We start from the raw sequence: 21,851 nt of genomic DNA on the forward strand, positions 1-21,851 counted from the left end.
ACAGGGAAGGGCTGCTAGCGAAGGAGCACAGGCAGCCTCTCCCGGCCATGTCCGGCAAGGTGTTGGGAGGGCTCAGGGATGTGCTCATATCTGTGGTCTCCCCACCTTCTCTGTGCAGACTGGGACTGATGGTGACCGCTGTGGGTGTGGACACGGCCACTGTCCCCTGTGCAGAGAGGACTTCTGCTCACAGCTCTCCACTCTTTCATTACCTCAGCACCCTCTCTGGGTACCTGAAACTCGAGGATTCTTCCTGGTTCATCCTAGCTTCTTCCTGGGTCTGTGACTACTCTGGGGTATAGAGGAGCATCCAGAGCAGTAGCTGGCAATAGCTACAAGTCATAAAGGGCACGATCAACACCCCGCAGAGTGGGGACAGTCCGGAAAATGGGCAGGGATGCAACTGCTTCCTCAGGCAGCACTCAGGCCTGTGGCGCTAGTTCCTTGCTGTGTCGGCCCGCTTCTTCCGCCCTTTACTGTACCTAAGTGCTTGTTGTTATGGCTTCTGTCTAGATGTCCCCCAAAGCCTCATGTACTCAGAGGTGAGGCCTTTCAAAGGTGACTGGATTACGGGGCGCTATAGCTGCCTTGGTGTCAGAGGCAGGGTCACTGCTGTGTGACAAGGAAGGTGCATCCCCCTTCCTGGCTCCTCCCTTCTTTCTCTGCTTCCTGGTGCCCACAGTGAGAGCAGCTTTCCCCAGCCAGTCCTTCCACCATGCCTTCCTGCCTTGGAGCCAGACAACTATGGACTAATAACTCAAGCAAAATAAATTCTCCTTGTTTAATTTGTTGGTGTTGAGTACTGAGTCCCAGCAACAAGAAAGTAACTAAGGGGCCAGGGATTTAGCTCAGTGGTTTCGCTGCCTGCTGTGCAAGCGCAAGGACCCGAGTTCGATCCCCAGCACCAAAAAAAAAAAAAAAAAAGAGAAAGTAACTAAGACACTTACTTATCCAAACTGGTGTCTGGGACCACATATGGTCGGAGGGAGGCAAGGCTTAGGCAGCTAACAAACTCAAGAAATTAAAAATGGACTAAGCCAACGTCTGATGGCCTTAACAAAGCCCAACTTAAAGCAGCACATGCGACCTTGAAGATCGACAGGTGATGAGACTGAGGCTGAGCTGAAACAACTGTGCCACAGTTCCCGGCAGAGAGCTAAGAATGAAAAGTACGCTCCCTGTTTCCCAGCCCTGTAATGAGTCATAGAGGGCACCTCCATGATCGTTCATTGCGAAGATGAGAAAACAGAACCCGGTTATCTTCTGAGATGATAATAATAACAACCCTCAGTGATCTCTCATCTTCAAAGAACACAGAGTCCACTAAAACAGAGCTCAGTGGGAAGCAGGCTTTGGGCCCATTACAGCTGCCAGGAGAGGATGTGGAGAGAGGTGAAGGGCCAGAGAAACTCTACTGGGGGAAATGCTTTCCCAGGAAGGGCATAATGAAAAGGTAGCAGCCTTAGCGGAGGTATTTATAGCCAGACAACAAAGGGATGCCTGCGGGGCCACCCTCTGGGCCGCAGCAAAGGCATCTCAGCCATGGGGAAGATCAAGAGCCCATGTCTGTTTGCTTGGAACACGTCCGGCCCTCACCGGACAATGAGAGAACACCTGCCTGGCCAGTTACCCTGGAGGAGAAAAGTAGAGAAAGAAAGTCGAAAGAATTAACACTATATCAAATTACAAAAATACATTTTAAAAAGTTATCGTTTGATCAGGATGTAGACAGGTCTAGCTGGATACACAGAACACCTTCATAGATCCAATACTGGATCTGAGACTCTCTTAATCTCTTTGGGAAGAAGGGGATCAGTTAGATTCCCTGTCTGGATCCAGTCGCCTACCAGGAGAGATGATGAGCTGCCCCTGGGCTTTCCTGGCAACTAGCCAGGAGGCTGGGACACTGGAAGGCTGTTCTGGAAGAGGAGAACCCTGGCCCAGAGGCCTGTGAAGCCCCAGGTTGGCCTGGGCACTGTGGGCCCGCTGTGTCCAGGTCATTCAGGCTCGAGCCAGGCCTGAATTCCAGAATCTCAGCTAACAGGAGTTCACTCCCCATGGCCTGGCCCTCTGGGAGCTGCTCTGACTTCCCAGAAAATATGTTTTTAGAAGTCTGTTAAGGTACTGTCCTCAAGGCTGGGAGAGCGACATGGCTCAATCCTCTTAGTTCTGCAGTCCAAAGGTTCCACTTCCCTGAGTACAGAGAGCTGAGAGGAGGAGAGAGTCCTCACATCTAAGAGATGGGTAAAATCCATGGTCGTGCAGGGTCATACTCCAGCTGAATACAGAAGCTTGAGCCATCTGAAGCTCCCGATGCATTTGGAATCAATGAAAATGGTCCCTGCCATCTACACGGATGCACAAAGCCTTCAGAGGGAGGCGTCCCCATTCCAAGCCTTATTCCTTGCCCAGCCTACAGAGTTGCTTTCCCTCCCAGCCATGTTGCGAGGATGAAAGTCGCTGCAGACGGGGAACGAGGCCTAGACCCCAAGAAGGCCTGTGAAGAAGCCTTCACCACAGGCAAAACTCCTGCCACTCCTCAGACCCTGCTCGATCCACAGGTCAGCTACCAGCATGGTGCCCACCCCAGGGGCCTCAGGAGACGGTGCCAAGGGAAGGCATATGAACACAAAGACAAGGTGAATCCAGGATGAAACATCTGAACTTACAGAACAGGTGGAGAACGAACATCCCTCACAGAAAATGGTTCTCACAGACAGACAGGACACAAGGGAGAGGGGCAGAGGCTATCAATAGGCAACTTGAAAAAATATAGATGGCCAAGAGGTCCACAAAAAGATTCTCAATCTCACTAGAAAATGACAAAACACAGATTAAAATCATATAGCACTTGTACCACCATTTTAGAAAACCAATCCATCTGAAGAGAATTAGGGAAGCTCGTGAAGGGCCAGTGCTCAGTGTTATTGAGGAACCCAGTGCATTCTGGTTGGCTCCCAAGCCCTAAGAAGACTCAGGAGAGAAGCCTGCCCAGGACTCCAGAGCTCCTGGCCAACTTTTCTACCCCTTCATTCTTAAATAGCAACTCTCATTTAATGCAAGAAACTAAGCATTTGAGAAAAGCCCACATCCCGTCAAAGAAAACAGGCATATTTGCCTTTCCAACATTTCAGGAACAGAAGGAAACATGTAAGAATGGGTCCCTATCTTTCAGACACGTAGGGAAGTACTGGAGGAACCAGTGCATGGACAGAAGGGTATGATTACCGAAATGTGCTAAGTTAACACAGCAGACCCAGGGCTTGGGGACTGTGACTCAAGAATATGTATGTGGATAAGCAAGCGAGTGTTTATTATGTTAGGGTTTGGCTCACAGTGTCCCTGAAAGCTCACGTGTTGAAGGCGTGGTCCCCAGCTGACGCCACTAGGAGAAGGGGGAAGGAGTTTTAGGAACTGGGGCCTGGCGGGAGGAAGCAGTCATGGCAGTGGCCTTGAAGGGCACAATGGGACCCCATCCCTCCTCCTCTCCCTCAGTTTCTTGGCTGCCACGAGGTGAGTAGCACTGTCCCACCATGTGCTCCCTGCCAGGACACTCTGCCTCACCTCCAGCTCAAAGGCAACAGGGCCAAGTGACCATGGATCAAAAGCCTCTGAAACCTGAGCCAAACTTAAGAGCTGTGTCCCCTTTACCCAAACGTCTTATGGGACTGGAACGCACATGTGGCCTGGGATCACATCCCAGACCCAAACCTGTTGATTGAGACCTAAGGGAGGCCACACCAGGAATGGAGGGGTCATGTTTCAGGAGGAATCAGTACATCGTAACGGGCTTCATGCTGTGCAGCTGTTTTTCGCCCTGATGGAACTGTAGGGATGGATGCCATACCTGACCTGGCAGTGTCTCCCCAGCTGGGACCGTAAACCTGTCCTTCGGGCACCATCACCAGATATGCTGAATGGGAACCAGCAGACCCGTGCAGTGTGGGCTAGAAGCTGGAGTGCTGGTAGGGACAAATACTCTATGCAGTTCCCCTGTGTGGAGCACAGCCTGGGCTTATGGCAAAGGCTAACTGGTAAGCTCAGGTGACACAGGTGACAACCTGTGGGGCCCTAGGTGATTTGTGTTAGTAGGGAGGCAAGGAAGAGGAGCCTCACAAGCAGGACGATCTTTTCCCCGGGACTGACAGGGACTGCCTGGGGAGCTGCTGGATTCTGCTGTCACTAGCATCCTGTGAACAGCAGCCACTGACTGACAGAGGGCTGCCTGGTGTGTGGACAGCAGTTCCAAGGGGAGTGGATGACACCCCGAAGGCCACCACCCTGGTAAACAAATCAGCACCCTGGGCTGAGCTTCATGCTGCTTTCCTCGTGGTGATGCAGGACTGAACAGTGTCTCGGGCCCCTACATTTGGGCTCCTACATATGGGCAGGCGAAGGGCAAAGGAAACCTGGCCTAGTAAAGGGACGCCTGTGTGGGGCCTGCCCAGGGAATTTCCAAGGGCAAGTGAGGGTGCACACCAAGGCCACCAGAATACCCCAGCCCAGGTCTGGGAGGTGAGTGGATTCAAGCCCCTGGGCTTGCAGAGGGGGCCAGCTGGCCCAGGGCACAAGTGGGAGTGGGAGAGTCGCTGCAGAGCGGAGATGCCTCCCACATCCTCTGTGGCACAGAACGCCAACAGGGACTGCTCCACCCACCAGCAAGATCTGGGACTGTGTGGCAGATTCCCTGGCAGGAAGGCCCTGAACACGGTGCCCAGTCAGACTGGTGTAGGGGGCGTTGGGAGTACAGCTGGGTCCTGACAGGACAGACAGAGTCTGGTCTGGGCTTTGCTTACCCAGAAGTTGGAAATGCTCAGAGCGCCATAAAAGAACCTGAGCAAAGACAGTGTGCTGAGCTGGATGACAGTCACTTCTTCACCAAGGGACAGCAGCACATCTACAATGCCAGCACTGGGCAGAGCCTCTCCCTGGAGAAGTGGCCTGTGGAGAGCAGGGGTGGCAATTACAACTCTGTGCCAAATGGGGGTGGGGAGGAAGGGTGGTTCGTGTGCCATGCTCAGTTTGAGTGGGACCAGGGCAGCATCCCCTCCTCCAGGTAGCTCTGGCTTCTGGTGGATCTGGGGACGAGAGATGCGAGGATGCTGGTCTGACTGGTTCCTGCTGAGGGAGCAGCACCCAGCTATGACAACTGTACTTTCCTCTCCAGTCACCTCAATGCCCCAGGCCATCTGATGACCAGGGCTGTGAACACAAGCGCTGGAAGAGGATGACTCCGAAGCCAGAACTGTGCCTGTGTCTTTAGGGCTTAGGCCAGATTGCTAAGGGTGGGTGGCCAGTTACACCTCCACTCTGCCTGGGAGATGAGCTTGGTACTGCCTGCAGCTGCAGTCTGGTGGTAACGATGGCCCAGTCTTGTACCTGTGTGACCCTATCTGACCTGCCATGCCAGCCCTGCTGCCTGCAGTCTGCGCCAGCACAGTGGTGGAACCTAATGTCCCTCAAAGATGGAGACAGCTGGGTACGAGTGAAGAGAAATGTAAAGGAAAGGATAAGCGACCCACATAATGAGGGAAGTCACTTCCTTTCCTGGAAGGAAGCTCAGAGCAAGAGATGACCCTGACTCTTAGCTCAGTTATGCCCAACACCAGAAGGGCAAGGCGGTGTCTGTCGAGGCCACTCCTGCTCTGCAGCCGGACAAGAGTGGAGGGATGCTACCAATGTGGGCAGCTGGGTGACAGGACGGTGGGCTGGCCCAGTCCCTCCTGCCTGGACAGATCCTAGGAGGTGCCCGGTCTTCTCAACTATGTGAGGATGCGCTGGTTAATGACCCAAGGCTGCAGACTAGGGATGGGCTATAACAGTGAAGGCAAACCTTTTAGAGACGAGTGCTCAAACTGCAACCCAAAACTCATTGATCACTCGCAGAGTGCCAGCACTGCAATTAAACCTGAATACTGAGGTTTCAGTTTAAAAAAAACAACTGGTATCTGACTTGGCTCACATGCTGACAGTGAAGGTTCAGTGCCCACCGTGGTAGGTGTGCCATAGGCTCGCCACCACTGTACTGACATTCTGCCTGGACACAGTCACAAGCACGCCATCCCAGCTACTCAGAAGGCTGAGGAAGGAGGCTCGCTTGGGCACAGGAGTCTGAGACCAGCCTGGACAGCCTGCCAGGAGACCTTGACATGGAAAGAGAGAGAGGCAGGACAGGGGAGAGAAAAAGGAAGGAAGGGGTCAGAGAGTGAAAAAAGAAAGGGAAAGAGAGGGGGAAGGAGGGAAAGAGAGGGGAAAGATGGAAAGAAGAAATGTATTATTTGGTCTCTACCCTCTTTCCTGGAACACAACTCCCACACACCTTGGACTCTGCAGGGTAGTAAGTGGTGTCTGTCTGCTCAGGACAGGGGCCAGGGAACCAACTTGCGACTAGGCAGGGCAGTGGGGCCAAGGGTGAACCAAACACCAATGGCCAGTAACTGAATCAATCACACCCACACAGGAAGCTGCCGGAGCACCTGAAAAGAGGGTCGGGAGGCGCTGGGAGAGCAGCCCACACTCCTCCCCACATACCGCACCCCCTTACTGCTTCCTCTGGCCGTTCATCTGGATCTTCCGTGCGATCCCTTATGCTATGCTGGAAACCCACTCCAGCAAATGACTGAACCCAAGAGGGGCTGTGGGAAACAAGCTGAACTCTCTCTGGCCTGCATCTGAAGCAGGGCATCCTGGGGGCTGCACTATGAACCTGGGGGTCACGCCAGCTCCAGGTGGAGTGTGTCAGCACCGAACTGTGGGCAGGCAGGACCCTGCTGGTACTGGGGAACTGGCAGGTAAACGACGTGTTTGGTTTCCGGAGTCAAGGGTTCCAAAAGTGAGTGTTGTGAATGAAGGTCCAGAATAGGGTTTTGGTTTTACTTTTTCCTTAACAGTAACTGCAAAAGCTGCCTGCTGAGTACATAGCCCTGGAGACTCTGCTTTCTTCAGCTGTGTAAGCTGCAGACTTTTCAGTATACAGAAGAGGGGGCAGAGTGGGATACTACAGGAAAGGGAAATCAGCAAGAGCTCTTGGGTTCAAAATTTTGATCACTGCAATGAAAGTGTAAGAGTTGGAAAATGGGATACAATTCCTGGAGTGGAGGGATTTAAAAAACCCCAAAATTTTGAGGGGACTTGGAGGATAGAGGATCCCTGTGGGGGCCCAACACCTGACTAGGAGGAGGTCCCAGAAAGGCTGACAGAGACAGGACATGGGACTAGAGCAAGTGGCCAGAGGGCCTCCTAGGTCTGCAGAGCCTCTGGAAGCCAAGTGCTCACTGGAGGACTTGTACATCAGGGTGCCTAGATGTGTTACTATAGAGCTCAAGGTGGATAAGAATAATGGGATCGTTAAAGGGTTCTGGACCCAGAAAACAGCCTTGGCAAACAGATTCTCCTAGGCTGCCAAGAAGGTCTAAGAGGAGAAAGGAGGGGTGCCAGTGAGATGTGTCAGAGTGGGCAGGACACCTGAGGGAGCAGGTGCTGCTGGGGGCCGGTGACGTGGATGGAGTGGTGGGGGGCTCCACAGGAGGGGCCTGGTGGGAAGAGAGTCCTGAGTGGGGAGGTTTTCACCCGGGGCTGTTCTAAGTGGAAGGAAGCTTGTTTTCACTCCAAAGTCTAGGCTCAGTTACATATTTCTGATTAAGTATGAAAGCCTAATAAATCATTTCTTGGCCATATGAAGATTTAGATAGTTTATCTCCTGTGCATCCAAAGTTGCTCCAGAATAGCAGAACAAGGAAGTAAACCCAAGGAAGGGGATTCAGGAAACAGTGGATTCAGCCCAGGAAATAAGAAAAGCCCGGGATGGCAGCTGGGTCCCAGCCTGAAGAGCAATCTGTAGACTGTTATGCAAACAGGGAGGCTCCCAGGAGGAGGGACTCACAGCTGACAGGGAACCTCGGGGTCTGAGCACAGATAAGGATGAACAGGCAAATGGTTCCGTGGGAAAAAAAGGTAATTAGAATTTGCAGGAAAAACAAAAGCTCTAAAAACTATACAAACATAGCACTATTTGTCAGTTAGCAATTCCATCATACATAGCAGAACATGGGAAATAGGTTTTTAGTTTATAAAACCAAAAACATCAGGATGAGCACTTCATTTTCGTTACACTAACCTGAGACCTGGAAGGGAGGAAAGAGATGGTTTGGTACCATATAACAGACAGACATTGTGCACAACGGACAAACCAGAAGCTGGCACTGTAAGCCTAGCATTTCGTTTGCAGACGGATCCCCAGCAGGGTCAGATAAAGTGAGAGCTGCTTTCTCCTGCACTGCATTGCTGGTATTCAGTGTGGTGGCCCCAGGCCAGACTGCCAGGGCTTGACTCTGGGCTCTATCGCCTGCAAGTTGGATACCCCAGGAAGTTACTCGGCTTTTTCAGAACTAATTCCTCCTCTATGAATTGGAGATGATGTGTGTATTATAGAGATGTTATGTTAAAGCCAATGATCCAATCAAACATATTAAAGAATGCCTGGCATAGAAAATGTGATTAATGAAAATTTTGATCAAAAGTAATAAAAGTAAACTTAGAAAAAAACTAAGGAATGGTGAGCAAGGATATCAAAACAACTTAGACGAAAAATAAAATATGGTAAGCCTGAAGAATGAGGCTGTGCCCAACTATGCTGTCAGTGTGGATGGGTCTCGCTGCCCCTTGCCCCAGGTCCAGCAGTCAGCCAGCGACTCCCCCAGGTTCTGCCCACTTCTCAGAAAGCATCCGGGTGACTCCTGGTGCCTGCAGACTGTCCCTGTTGTGCCCCTCCCCTTTCCCTCTGCCATTGGCTAATACACCCCTGAAGGCTTGTCTCCCCCAGAAAAGATGGCTGCAGTTCAACTGGAGCAGCGCTAGGGCTCTCTCCATGTGCCACGCAGCATCCAGAGCGGGTGTGGGGGCAGCTGGCTCTCACGGCAATGGTGAAGGGTCAGCCATGACTGCACCCATGGTGGCTGGGCAAGGCCGGCACATTCCCCTGTGAGGACACTATTTCCCCTGGCAACCACACCTTGCATTTGGTACATTCTGAACAGTAGCAGCAAGATATTTGTCTGCTCTTGAAACAAGACTCTCCTACTTCTTTTCCTGGTTGATTTTTTCCCCGAGACAGGGTCTTGCTATGGTGTCCAGGTTGGGAAACAAACTTGTGCACTCAAGTGATCTTCCTGCCTCAGCCTTCTGAGTAGCTAGGCTACATACAGCACCACAGTACCAGCTCCTTATGTTATGTGATTTTATTTAGTGCTTAGAGCAGGCTTTAGTACTTTGTCTTTACTAGAAGTGCTTTAAGGATGGGAGCTGCTACCCTTTGCCTTCAAATTCCACAAGCACCTGACAGTAACATGTTAGAGTAGAAGAACCAGGAAGGCCACTAAATCTCACCCTGAGTGGGGGCCTCCAGCTCTACTCAGACAGACCCTGCAAGAAGGCGGGAGTGCCCAAGGGGACCCACACCCCTGCAGGACACAGGAGAAAAGCCCAGGGTGCTTTCTGAGGCCATGCTCCAAAAGCAGTCAAAAGTGGCACTGGGTAAGGTGGCACACACCTGTCATCCCAGCACCCGGAGAGGCTGAGGCAGGAGGAGCGCAAATTACAGCCCAGCCTGAGCAATTTAACAACTTAGCAAGATCCTGTCTCAAAATAAAAAATAAAACAGGCTGGGGATGTAGCTCAGAGCAAAGGCCCTGAGTTCAATCTCCAGTTCCTCCTCCACCCCAACCCCCACATGATAAGAAGAAAAAGTGGCGCCTGTTCTCGGTGTTCCCCCATGGTGGGAGAACTCAGGGTCCTCTATGGCGGGACATTTAATCAGTAAATCCTCACACAAGACCAAATTCCGTCTTTCTTTTATGCCTGCTTACCAGTCCTGACCTTTGGAAAGCGCAGAACAAATCTCACCTGCCACATGTTAACCTTTTAAGTGGATGGAAATAGCTACTGTGAGCCCCTTTACATCTCTTTCCAGACAGAAAGCGTAATGGTGAGGGTCTTAGGTGCTAGGATGTTAGGACAGGAAGGACATAACAAAATTCCAGCTGAAGACGATGACAGAGGTACAGAAACAGAAACAGAACCAAGAACAAACACCCCAAGCATCTGTGACTGTGACACACTGGTGCCCTGGCCCTACCGCTGCTCCTGGGGATGGCACTACAGGGGTCCTAGCCAAGGAGGCAGCCACTTAATACATTTTAATGTCCACCCCAATACAGGATCGCTGCCTTCACAGCCTTTCAAGCCATGGGAGAAGGAGTTCCTCAACAGTTTATCAAATATTCGCTCTGCATCTGCTATAAACCTATAGATCTTCTGAGGCCCTAAGAAAAATCTTGACCTCCAGGGCTGACTTCTGACTTCACCTCAGATTGTCTTCCCTGTCGGAGGTACATGTTTTGCCAGGCCCTTCCGAAGTCCCAAGAACATGGCAGAACTGTGGCCGCACTTGTCCCTACCATTCTTCATCTCCAGCATCAACACAAGGCTAAAGTCTAAGCTGAAAGAAAGACCAGTAACTGGGGTCAGCTCGGCACCCACCGAGGCATCTTTCTGTTTATCTGCCCATCTTCTCACCCCATGTCATCCTACTTCACACAGTCACTGGCCCCCAAGTCTGCCAGGCGGTGCAGGAAGGGTGCCACTCCTGGGGCTCCACACACCCCAAACCGGGCTACAGTCCTGTCTCTGAGTTCCCCAACTAGAGTTGTGGCTGGTGTAGGAAGAGGAAGGACGCAGAAGGAATCATTCTCCCCACTGGGAAGGTTGTGGCCGTGGACACTGGACCTCCTTCAGGTGGGCGAGTGGGGCAGGGAGGAGGCTGACCCAGGCCCTGCCTGCTCCCTCCCTGCCCAAGCACTGTGCAGGCTCCTGTGTGGGCTCTGTGGGCTCCTCTCAGGATCCTGCCAGTAAGTGTCCATTTGGGCCGATGTTCAAGATGGGTTTCTGTCACGGCACTGACACAGGTCCTGATGGCCAACACAGGAGCATAAGTTTGAAAGGAGGCTGGCCCACCGTCTTGGCTACTGCACACTTGAGCTAACCACCACTTACTGAGCATGTGCCAGGCATGACTCCCAGTGCTAGAAAATACAAAGCCAAAAAAGACACGATCTCCAATCTCAAAAAACCTAATCTCCTATAACCAGAGACTTAGAGAACATGATGGAGAGGACGCATGCCACCAGAAGTGACCCTACAAATCAGCAGGCTCTGACAACACAACTGAAAATGGGTCTCATCAAAACTAGATTGTCAAGATGACCAGGTTTTTAGTGCCTTTTAAATGACTGGGTAGGCCACAAGGACAGCAGAAATTAGGGGCTGGGGAGAACATCCAACACAAAAGCTAATCCACTACAACCTCAGCAGCAGCAGGAGTATGACAACTGCCCTGTCACATCTAAATATGGTCCCTGTTGATACAATGGACTCTCATGAGTTAGGAATACAGGGGAAATGATCTAAAAATCACCAGTCCCAAACTCTTACAGTACAGGAGATGGAAAGGGAGGGAAGGCTGCTGCCCGGCTGGGTCTCCCGAGACCCTTTCTAGGCTGGTCCGGAAGGACTGGACCCTCACCCTCGGCAGTATGTGTCAGATCCCAGTGCCAAGCACCCCCATCTCTACTAGACATTAGTAGGAGCCAAACAAGAGGCATTCTCCGACTTGCATCTCAGCTCAGAGTCCCACAAAGACCTGCAGGCCTGATCACAGGGCCACATCAATGAGGAAGGTGACATTTCCTTCTAACATGGCAGACAACAGTGGTGCAGGGAGCACGCATGACCGCATCTGGGATGAATAGGCCTTTTCACCACACGCTCTGCTCAGCCGCTTCGGTAGCGATAGAGGTAGCAACAAAAGACATTTATCTTTATCACCAGGAGCCTGCTCAGCAGCTGTTTCTCACTGTTCCTTGTTTTAACTTCTCTCAAGAGTGGAGTTATGTGCCCAGCAAAGCAGGTGTTTAAGGCAGGTGATTCTGTTTCCATTAATTCTGTGCAGTAATAACAGGCTGGAGTAGGAGGTTATCTCCTGTACTCCTGGGGACACCTCGCCCTGTGCTTTCGAGATCACAAGCTGTGTGCTTGGCAGGGATGTTTGCCTCTGCCCTGCTAGCTCCAGCATCTTCAAACCTCTAGTTCCAGTACTAGGCACAGGAAGCGGCACAGCCCCACCCTGCTCCTCCACACCTTGATTGTGTCTTCTTCGATAACGTGTTAGAGGTTAAACGAGGTTGGAGGTTTTAAGTTCTTACTAAAGAGCAGGCTAAGAAAAGCCTGACTACTTCAAAGCCCAGCTACATGGATGCACTAATGACAGTATCACAGGTCCATGCTTCAAGCTACCACAAGGAGAGTTTAATATAAAATATGAAAAAATGTTTTAAGAAATGTGGGGGGCTGGGGATTTAGCTCAGTGGTTCCAGCACCTGCCTTGCAAGGTCCCGAGTTTGATCCCTGGTACCAAAAAAAAAAAAGAAATGTGAAGGCTCAAGGCCCCCACCACCTCCTGTCAGCTGTAGACCCCACTTCACACTGCGGGTGAGGGGAACAGCACACTTCTCTATGAGGCCAGACTGCACGGCCCTTCCGTTACCTTCAGTGTTCTCCCACTGTGGAGCCATTTTCACCAGAAGCAAACATTCGGTGACACATTTCTTTCTCTCTATCCATGTAGTCCTTGTAATAGCTGCAGAGAGAAAGGCACAGCATCTGTTTGTAAGAGGTGACATCTGGTGGCTGGAATTCTCTGCTCAGGTACACACACATCCTGCAGGCCTTCCACCGAACCAGGAGGGATGGAAGCCACGCCACAGAGGCCAGGAGACAGGGTAGGCTCCTAAGCCTGTGGGAGAAGCCCAGGAACACACAGCCAACATCTGAAAAGACAGCAGCCATGAAGGGGGAGCCACCATCCCCGGGTCTCAGGGCCAAGCTCTGCCAAGAGAGCCTTCACACTTAGCAGCCTCTGATTTATCTGGAGATTTTCTTGCTAAGTCATGGTCAGACCCCCAAACTCTACCTCTAACCCGAGAGAATACTTTTACATTTCAGAACAGGAATTTCTGGAAAGCCCTAAAGGCCTGAAATACAACTGTGAAATACAAGGATGCATGCAATCCAGACTCACAATGCCAAGAAAGTGTCAGCCAGCAGTCTTGACCGACCATTCCGTGTGCAGAGGAGTAGAAAATCTCACCACGGCAAAACAAAACTACACCTTCAAAATCAGGGCATATCTTACTAGGCGACTCCTATTTATAGGAGAATATCTGTAAATTTTTCTATAATGAACATATAATTTCTATAATCAGAAAAATAACATTTCTAGGGCTGGGGATTTAGCTCAGTGGTTCCACCGCCTGCCTTGTAAGTGCAAGGACCTAAGTTCGATCCCTAGTACCAAAAAAACCCAAAAATTTCTTAAAGACTAGTGTCTCTAATCCTTGGGAGAGAATCAGACCTGACCAGCCTGTTTCTGATCCCAGTGGGACCCCTGGGGTACCTACATTTTGGGAAGAGTAGGTGGGTGAGAGCACTATGAATAGAGTCCGGTCAGAGGTGCAAAACCCTTTCAAGGCCACCTCTCTGGGGGCACCTGGCTGCGGGGAGGTGGGAAACGGTCAGGCATCCAGCTTGCCAGTCCTTCCCCCTCCCCACTGGGAACTACTGCATCAGGGAACTGAGCACTTGCACAAACCAGCTGGGGGGCCACCTCCCAGTGGGGTCTGGGCAATGTTCCCAGTTTGTCCTCCACCTGGGAGGATGACCAGGAACAGCCTACATCGCACGCACCCCTGGTCATGAGCCTGCCAACAGAGATCTCACCTGGAGAGTTTCTTCAGCTCATTATTGATGTCACGATTGAAGGGCTGCTCCTTCTGGGCTCGAACTAGGAAGTCCCGGGCCTGCTCATAGTTGGTCAGGAGGACACAAGCCTGTCACAAAGGGCTGAACTTTAAAGGCAGACTTAGGCCTTTATTTTGTGGTGCCAGAGTTGAGCACCATGGCTTCCTTTCTGGGGTGCTTGTTCCCAAGCCCCTCTCCCAGCTCACCTGTCCACACCTGAAGAGGGCTTTGGCGTTCTTTTGGTCAATGACTAGAGCCTGCTCTCCATAGTGCAGGGCTGTGGCAGGCCGGTGCAGCTTCAGATATGCCAAGGCTAGGTTCAGGAGAATGAGGAGCTCGGTGGCCTCCACCAAGCGCTGCTCCTCAGGGGGTGCCAATCGCCGGCGCAGCAGCAACAAGGCCTGCGGAGAGGGCAGGCAGATGGTCAGGGGGAAAAACACGCAGAAAGCCCTGAAGAATTCACATGCACAAAACTATCAGGGCTAAAAACCAAGTCAGCAAGGTGGAAAGACACTAGATCAATATATAAAAGCCCCAGGGTTTCTGACAGGAAAACCATGTAGAGCCTTGGGGCTGGGGAGCAGGAGATGCACACCCTCTGCTCTCTCCAGCTCTATGGGAATAAGCAAGGCATACACCAACAGGAGCAAGGACACAGGAAGGGCACCACCCACCCCAGCACATGGGTGTGGACTGCGTGGGGTGACAAGGCTCGAGGAGATGGGCAGCGACAGAACTAGAAGTGGAGCCATTGGAAAGAACAGGTCCAACGTTCCCTTTGGTCTCGCTGTGTCCAGATGCCTGCAGTTCAGGAGTTAGGGCTCTATTTCTGGAGAGATGGAAGCAAAGTGGCTCCTGAATCAGGGACAGGATGGAGCAGCCTCTGCCCTGCTGTCCTACTTGCCCCAGAGAGCCACAGCCAGGCGTCCACATTGGGCGAGAGACGCAGGCTGAGGTCACCCATGCAGTGCTTGTGTGGCCACCATTGGAACACGCTGCAACCTGCCCTGCCAGGCCCTTGGGGTGCCCAAGCAACTTTCTGATGCCCCTTCCAAATTTCAGCAGTCGACCAAAGATCACCAGCCTCTGTGGACAAGGGCTCCTGTCTCCCAGCAGCTGTCCTCCCTTCTCCACAGTAACCAGGTTTCCTTGCTAGAAATGCATCCATCCAGGACATGGGTATGTGCTAGCCTCTGGCAGCTAGGGACGGCCAGGGTGAGTTCTAGAGAGTGAGGCTCAGTATTCGAGTATGCAGCAAGAACCTTCCTCCAGGGTGAGCTGCGCACTCTCAGCCCTTCCCTCCCTTCTGCTGCCTAGAACTCAGAGACCACAGCCTGGACAGCAGGCCCTGGCACAGGAGCAAGGAGTGTGGGGACCCGACACTGAGGAGCAGAGCACCCCAGCCCTAGCCTGCATCCCTCTAGCCTGCTACCAAGAGAAACCACTGTCTCTATGTCACCGTTGCTCCCAGCCTTTGGGAGTTGCCACCCAACTATGCAATTCTTCAGTGCACAGAAAACCAAAGAGAACTGAGACTTTAAATAAGGGGATTCCGAGAAAACTTGAAAAAGTAACCAAGTCTAAAGAGATAAGAAAATGTATGCATAAAATAAAAACAGAATGCCAGAAAAAAGAAATGAAATAAAAAGCACTTGAAATTTTAAAAAATTTTTCTCCTTTTTTCTTTTGAGATGGGGTCTTGCTGTGGCACCCCAGCTGGTCTCGGACTCATGGGCTCAAGCTTTCCTCCCACCTCAGTCCCTGAGTAGCTGGGCTGTGTGCCTTGCTTGGAAAAAAATGTTTTAAGTGAAAAATTCATTAGAAGAGATGGTAAAAATGGTCAGGAAAAGCTCCTAGAGAGTAGGGGGCAAAGAGAGAAAGATGGCAATGGGGAGGGAGTTAAAAAGAAAGGACAACTCAAGGTAAGGAGGCTGATAATAATTAATAAAAGTTTCATAAAAAGAGACCAGAGGAGAGACGGGGTAAATTATCAAAGAAATAGTTTAAGTTTCCCAGAACCGAGGAAGAATTTGCTGGAAAAAAAAGATGTAGCAAGGGCTCAACAGGACAAATTTTAAAATGCACATGCATGCATGCACACACAGCTGTAAAATGTAAGCACACCAGGGAAAAAGATCCCAAAGTCTCTACAGAGAAAAATAAGGCCACTTACACAGCAACCTCAATGGTATCAGACTTCTTTGTAGGTGTGTGTGTGGGGAGGGAGGGTACTGAGGATTGAACCCAGAGGTGTTCTACCACTGAGTTACATCTTCTGCCCTTTTTAAAAAAACTTTTGAGGCAGGGTATTGCTAATTTTCCCAGGCTGGGCTTGAACTTCAGATCGTCCTGCCTCAGCCTCCGAAGTAGCTAGAATTACAGGCATCCACCACTGTGTCTGGCAGTATCAGGCTTCTTAATAGTAATTCTAGAAGTATAAAAACTAAGAATGTTTTAGACATACAATGATATTCTCTATCAAAGTAGAGGAATATATTGAGAAAAACAGCAGGAAACCCTCAAATGACGGACACCCCAGGACGAGAGATGTGTAAGCAGGCCAAAGAGGCCCCGGTGGGAATGACCCCAGGACTCCTGGATGAGAGGCCAGGCCTCACGGAAAGGCGCACTAAAGGGGCTTTCTAGCTGGGGGTGGTAGTGCACACCTGTAATCCCAGCACTCTGGGAGGCTGATGCAAGTTCAAGTCCAGTCTAGACAACTTAGATTCTGTCTTTAAAATAAATAAATAAATAAAAAGATCTTGGAATGTAGCTCAGTGTGAAGGCCCTGGGTTAAATTCCCAGCAATGCAAAGAAAGTGTTTGTATGGGGGCTTTCCCTTCTTGTAGCAAAGTTTAGGAAGAAATAGCAAAAGGCAGAGAAAAAACTAAGCAACCAAGAGGCAATGTAAGGGGCAAAAAGGGATACTGCACAAGAAAAAGTATGAAGTGTAGGAAACTACTTAGCTCAAGCAGGACGTAATATTTATACAACCTTAATAATGCAAAACTGAGTATCAACTTTTAAAATGATGGCACACCAATACTGGGAAAACAGAAGTGAGAGTGAGACCTAAAGCCTCACCTTCCATAATGAGAAACCAAAAATGTCAGAAAAGAGCAAGGCTGAGTAGGGAGAGAAGAGCAGATGCAATCAGAGACTCGGGAAGGAGAGCGAGGGGTTTCAGGGCTAGCCAGCTGGCTCTCCGGAAGTCTCATGACTGACAGGATCCATGACTGAACCTCACCCCTCGCCAAACCTGTGCCTTGCAAGTTGAGGAATTGATTCTGTCGCCTCCGAAGAGGTGGCAAACGCATTCGCTCTCCTGTCTCCCTCTGGAGCACACTGACGCTAAGTCAAACGTGGCATCTGTTGTTACCCAGTATCTGTTTTCCCCTTCTGACAGAATGCTCATTTCTGCCAAACAGCACTGTACTAATTCAGAAGACTGTACTTGGAGTGGGGGTACAGCCTGACAGTGGAAGACCTGCCCAGCATGAACAGATTCTGGGTCCAACCACAGCACCGCAAAAACCAATCCAAACCAAACCTTCTCATTTCCCAGCTTCCCGCACAGCTAAGGGGGTTCCTAGAACACGGGTCTGCCAATGAGATGTAAAGTGGGGCACTTTTGGAAAGTTGTACACACTACATACAACACATACGCATATGCGCGTGCGCACACACACACACCAGGCTCTGCTTCCCTCCCTTCTTTCAGCCCACATGACTCTGTGATGCTGAAGACTGAGTGACCTTGGGGGAAAAGGAAAACACCATTGAAGGACTTCGGCAGCGAAGCAGACAGAAAGGAAGCAAGCTCCCCGAGGGCAGTGTGGAGCTGCTGTACCAGCCCTGCACAGCCTCATTTTGCAATTCCCTTCTGTGAAAAAAACTGTTACTTTCAGCAGGGGGCGAATCCTGAAGAGCTTATGCCTAGTGCACAAATAAGACCAAGCCAAAGTGCTTCTGCTCTGTTCACCTGTGCACACTGGAGCACAGTTGGGGACACTGAAAGTGCTCTTGAATTACAAAGGACACAGAAAAGGGCTATCAGCATGACGTGTACCGGGAGTGTCACAGAAGCCTGGCAACACCAGAAAAACCCAGACTGAGACCAACCTCTCCCATCTGAGGCACCTGAAATGTAGGTAGCAGATGGTGTGGAGAATTAGTGGGTGGTGGACCAAACCCTGGGAAGATTATTTTTTAATTAGTGAATTTTATTTTTTAGAGCACTGGGACAGAAACTTTTTAAACTTCTAACTAAAGTATATATTCATACAGGTTAAGTGCACTGCTCAGTTAACTTTCACAACCAAAACACACCAGTGTAACCCCACCCAGATGAACCCCTCAATGTCACCACGCTTCTCCCCAGCTCCGACTCCCCTTCCTAGTCGCTGCCTCTCTGGCATGAGGAACTCTCTTTAGTGGGATTTTCCTTAAGGACTGCCCAGGGAAGAGTCTGGTTTTTGAGCAAGGTAGTTCTCAGGATCCGTACTTAACGCTCAATGCACTCTTACCCGTTTATACCTCACTTTGGCATCATAGAAGCGCTTCTGGCGGAAAAGGTAGTTGCCAAGCTCCTTCTCAGTCGTTGCCACTTTGAGGACTTTTTGAAGTGGAAACTGGTCTTGTTGCTCCTGAGGACCAAAGACAGAAATACCCAGGTAAGAAAGCCACGATGCCACAACAGAAGTGGTATTCTGCTGCAAATCTTCTGGAAACCGTGAGCTTGTTCACGGCCTTACTTATACAGAGGACACCTGAGTCCTGACAGAGGCTTCGACAGTATGAGAGCTGGCCCCCTTTTCCAGTCTATGCCAGAAGAAAGCCTACTCCATTAGTCCTCCTGAACTGTCCCCGAGGCAGCAGTGTCCATGGACTTCGGATGTGAGGGAGCTTTGCAAGCACAGAACTCGGGGCTCATGGCCACCATTTATCCACCAAGCAGTCAGCAGGTGCTGTTTGCTCAGAGCCCTGCAGTCTTTCTGCATGAAGCTCTACCCTGGCCACCGATGAGGATCACCTGCGGAGCCTCTTTTGTCCCGGCCCCACCCAGAGAGCCTAAATCAGCACCCCATCTGTGAGACCCCTGGCACCAGCAGGAACCTCTGCTCTGTGGAAAGATGAGGACAGGCGAGATCTTCAGGAGTGCTGACAGTGTACCTGAGGACACGTCGTACCACATGGAGATGCAACACCCAGGACACCAATGGCCATATACACTGTCAGTGTGTGACAGGCAGCATAGTAAATACAGTGCATGTGACTGCTGATGGGATTAGGAGCCCTGTACCCCAGGGATCAGTATAAGGGAAAGGGTACAAAGAAAAGGGCTGGCTTATGCTATGAGGACAGTGACCATACATCCCAGTTTTCCTGAGACTGTCCCAGTTCACACCTGATGTCCTGGTGTGTCGTCCAGCCAACAGCCACTGTCACTTGAGTGTCCTGGGTCAGCTATCACCTACACACTCACTCTAGTCATCAGCTACCAGTGCCTAACAGGCTGGAAACACAAATGTGCACTGTCGTGTATGAAAAACAAACCAAAGCCTTACCAGGCATGCAGGACCAGGAAGGAGAGGCAAGGAGGCTTGGGATGGAACCGGGCCCACAGACTTTAGAGGGCAGCCTGTCTAGAACCACCAAAAGCACAAACCATCCCTGCCTCTGTGAAGTGCTGCTGCCTGTGTTCCAGAACTTACAGCTGAGAGGGCACAGAACTTGTCTGACTCAGCAGAGTCGAGGAAGTCAAGCAGCTCAATCTCGAACAGAACTGTGGCATTTGGAGGGATGAGGGGTGGGCAGCCCAGTGCCCCATAGGCATAGGTTGGCTTGAACAAAAACCTGGCCAGCTCCCCTTTCCGCATGCTCAGCAGGCCCAGCTCCATGCCCCAAAGTGTAATATCTGAAAGAGACAGGGAGCAGAGTTGAAGCTTCCCAGCACCCTGTTCAGTGGTAGCAGCTTATTTGCCTCCATGTCCTAACCTCTCCAGGTGCTAGCTCAGGCCTTCCGCGTTGTGCTCCCAACTCACTCGGCCTTGCTTTCTACTGCCCCCACTACTCCCAAACTCTGGCTTCTCCAGGCTCAGCAATATTCCTGGCTCTACATTTCCGTCACATGCTTCCTTCTTTTTGGAATGTCTTCCTCCTCGCTCCATGTCCACCTTCTACCCCCACTAAAATCTTACACTTCAGGGCTAGTTCCAAATGCCTCTGCTTCCACGGAGTCTTCTGTGATCTTCCCAGAAGGGACTAACTGCGCTGTCATTAAGCACACAGCAACACTGCTCAAATCTCCCAACAACTCATCCAATTCCACCCAGTTACTGTAGTTGTCACAATCCAAGTCAATCTCCGAGAGCACAGCGAAGTCTTAAGGCAAGAGAGGTTCTAATCATGTGAGAACAACCTCTCTTTTCATCATGCACAGTGGGAAGCAAGCAATCAATAGATACTTAATCCACAGACAAAGAAAAATGCTCCACCAGCAGGTTAGGATGCAAATTTCACCTTGGCAGGTAGGCTGTCTCCCAAAAGCTAGGTCTTGAGGGGAAATGTGGGAGAGAATGTGGGTGATTCACCACAACCCAGCCTCAGAAAAACCAACCCTATGAATCTATGCTCTGGACACTTTTCCAATCCCAATGCATTTGTCCCCAAGTGAACCCTTTGTTTCCAGCTTCCAGCCTGAATTTACCCTCTCCAAGCTTCATCAGCCGAGGAGTTTTCCTAAAGCAGTTAGAATCAAAAGGCTTGTCCATGTGCTCCAGGTATCCAGAATATTTCACTAAGACAGAAGAAAGAGTGTGAGGAAAAACACAGACCCAAGCACACTCCTGTGTCTAAAATACCAAGTCTCGAGTTATGGAAGAGGAACGGTGGAATTCATGAGCTTAAGCTGCCTGGCATTCTGAGCTGCAGAAGACTCCCCCACCTCTGGATGCCACCCCTGGGCCCAGAGGTTCCAGGGCTCTGCTCTGTGCCTAGCACGTTGCCCCCAGTCCAAATGAAGCTTTTCCATCCTGTAAAATTCTCCGCCCTCCCCCCACCCCGCCCCCACTGGGATAGTAAACTCAGGACCCTTATTCTGAGCTACAATCCCAGACGTTTTAAAAATTTTTAATTTTTTTTTTGGTACCAGGGATCAAACTCCAGACCTTGCATTTGCAAGGCAGGCAGTGGAACCACTAAGCTAAATTCCTGGCCCTAAAATTTTTAATTTTAAGACAGGGTCTTGCCAAGTCCCTAAGTTGCCCAGGCTGGGCTCAAATTTGCAATCCTCCTGTTTCAGCCTCCCAGGCATTAAACACCTTGCCTGGTCACAATGCTGTTTAAAAATGTGCCTTCCCCCACCCAAAGGAAAGTGCGATCACACAGTTCCCTGAGGACAAAGGGCAGCCAGGCAGCAGCCAGCCATACCAAGCACCGAGGCGTCAGGTGTCACCAGGTCTCCAGCACCTTCTCGGATGACATCCTTCAGCACGCCCCTGTCCCCGGAAATGTCCAGCATCTTCTGGCTTATCCGCTGGTACTGTGACTGGTGGAGAGCAAAGGCCAGACCTCAGCACTCCACGCCCATCCGAGCGAGGGAAGCCACCGCAGGTCAAAGACCCCAAAGCGGTGTCCCTGGCGCCCTCACCTGGCCGGGTGGGTCGTCCCTGCACAGGACTGCCGAGTGCTGAGCCCTTCCCCCCATGTCCACGCTGCCCGGGCTCCCTTCGGCACAAGCTCTCAGGGCCCCCTCAGGGCCGCGAGCCAGCAGGTTCCGAGAGTGCGGCCCACCACCCCTTCGCACCTGGTAGTCGGCTCCTGCTAGTGACATTTCGTTCTCAGGCCTCGAGGAGACGCTCGTCGCTCCAGTCCAACCTCCGCCAACTGCCTGTGCGCTCTAGGAACCACAAAGGACACCTGTGGGCACGTGCGCGCGCGGCGGGTGGGTGCGTAAGCACGTGACCAGGTGCGCAGAGCATGCTGGGGCACATGGAGCA

General features: G+C 51.2%; 1 protein-coding gene across 3 annotated transcripts in view; it reads right to left on the reverse strand.

The window, feature by feature from the left end:
• The window catches only part of Fkbp6 (FKBP prolyl isomerase family member 6 (inactive)), a 30,554-nt gene extending 8,726 nt beyond the window's left edge, over positions 1-21,828 (reverse strand). The window contains exons 1-9 of one of the 3 annotated variants that reach the window (XM_087196268.1): positions 21,659-21,827; positions 21,283-21,400; positions 20,561-20,650; positions 19,566-19,768; positions 18,378-18,497; positions 14,058-14,252; positions 13,831-13,940; positions 12,599-12,691; positions 12,333-12,459 (exon numbers count right to left, since the gene is read on the reverse strand). In XM_087196268.1, the coding sequence (XP_087052394.1) occupies positions 12,601-12,691; positions 13,831-13,940; positions 14,058-14,252; positions 18,378-18,497; positions 19,566-19,768; positions 20,561-20,650; positions 21,283-21,400; positions 21,659-21,685 (954 nt within the window). In that variant the 5' untranslated portion in view covers positions 21,686-21,827 and the 3' untranslated portion in view covers positions 12,333-12,459; positions 12,599-12,600. Of the gene's footprint in view, positions 1-12,332; positions 12,460-12,598; positions 12,692-13,830; positions 13,941-14,057; positions 14,253-18,377; positions 18,498-19,565; positions 19,769-20,560; positions 20,651-21,282; positions 21,401-21,658 lie in introns of those variants that run through there. The other 2 variants (XM_021254423.2, XM_004840073.3) reach the window with 2 other exon arrangements.
• Positions 21,829-21,851: the final 23 nt, after the last annotated feature.

The sequence above is a fragment of the Heterocephalus glaber genome, unplaced genomic scaffold (genome assembly GCF_053883595.1).
Source record: "Heterocephalus glaber isolate CG9 unplaced genomic scaffold, H.glaber_assembly_v1.0 deba00001610, whole genome shotgun sequence".
Classification (NCBI taxonomy): domain Eukaryota; kingdom Metazoa; phylum Chordata; class Mammalia; order Rodentia; family Bathyergidae; genus Heterocephalus; species Heterocephalus glaber.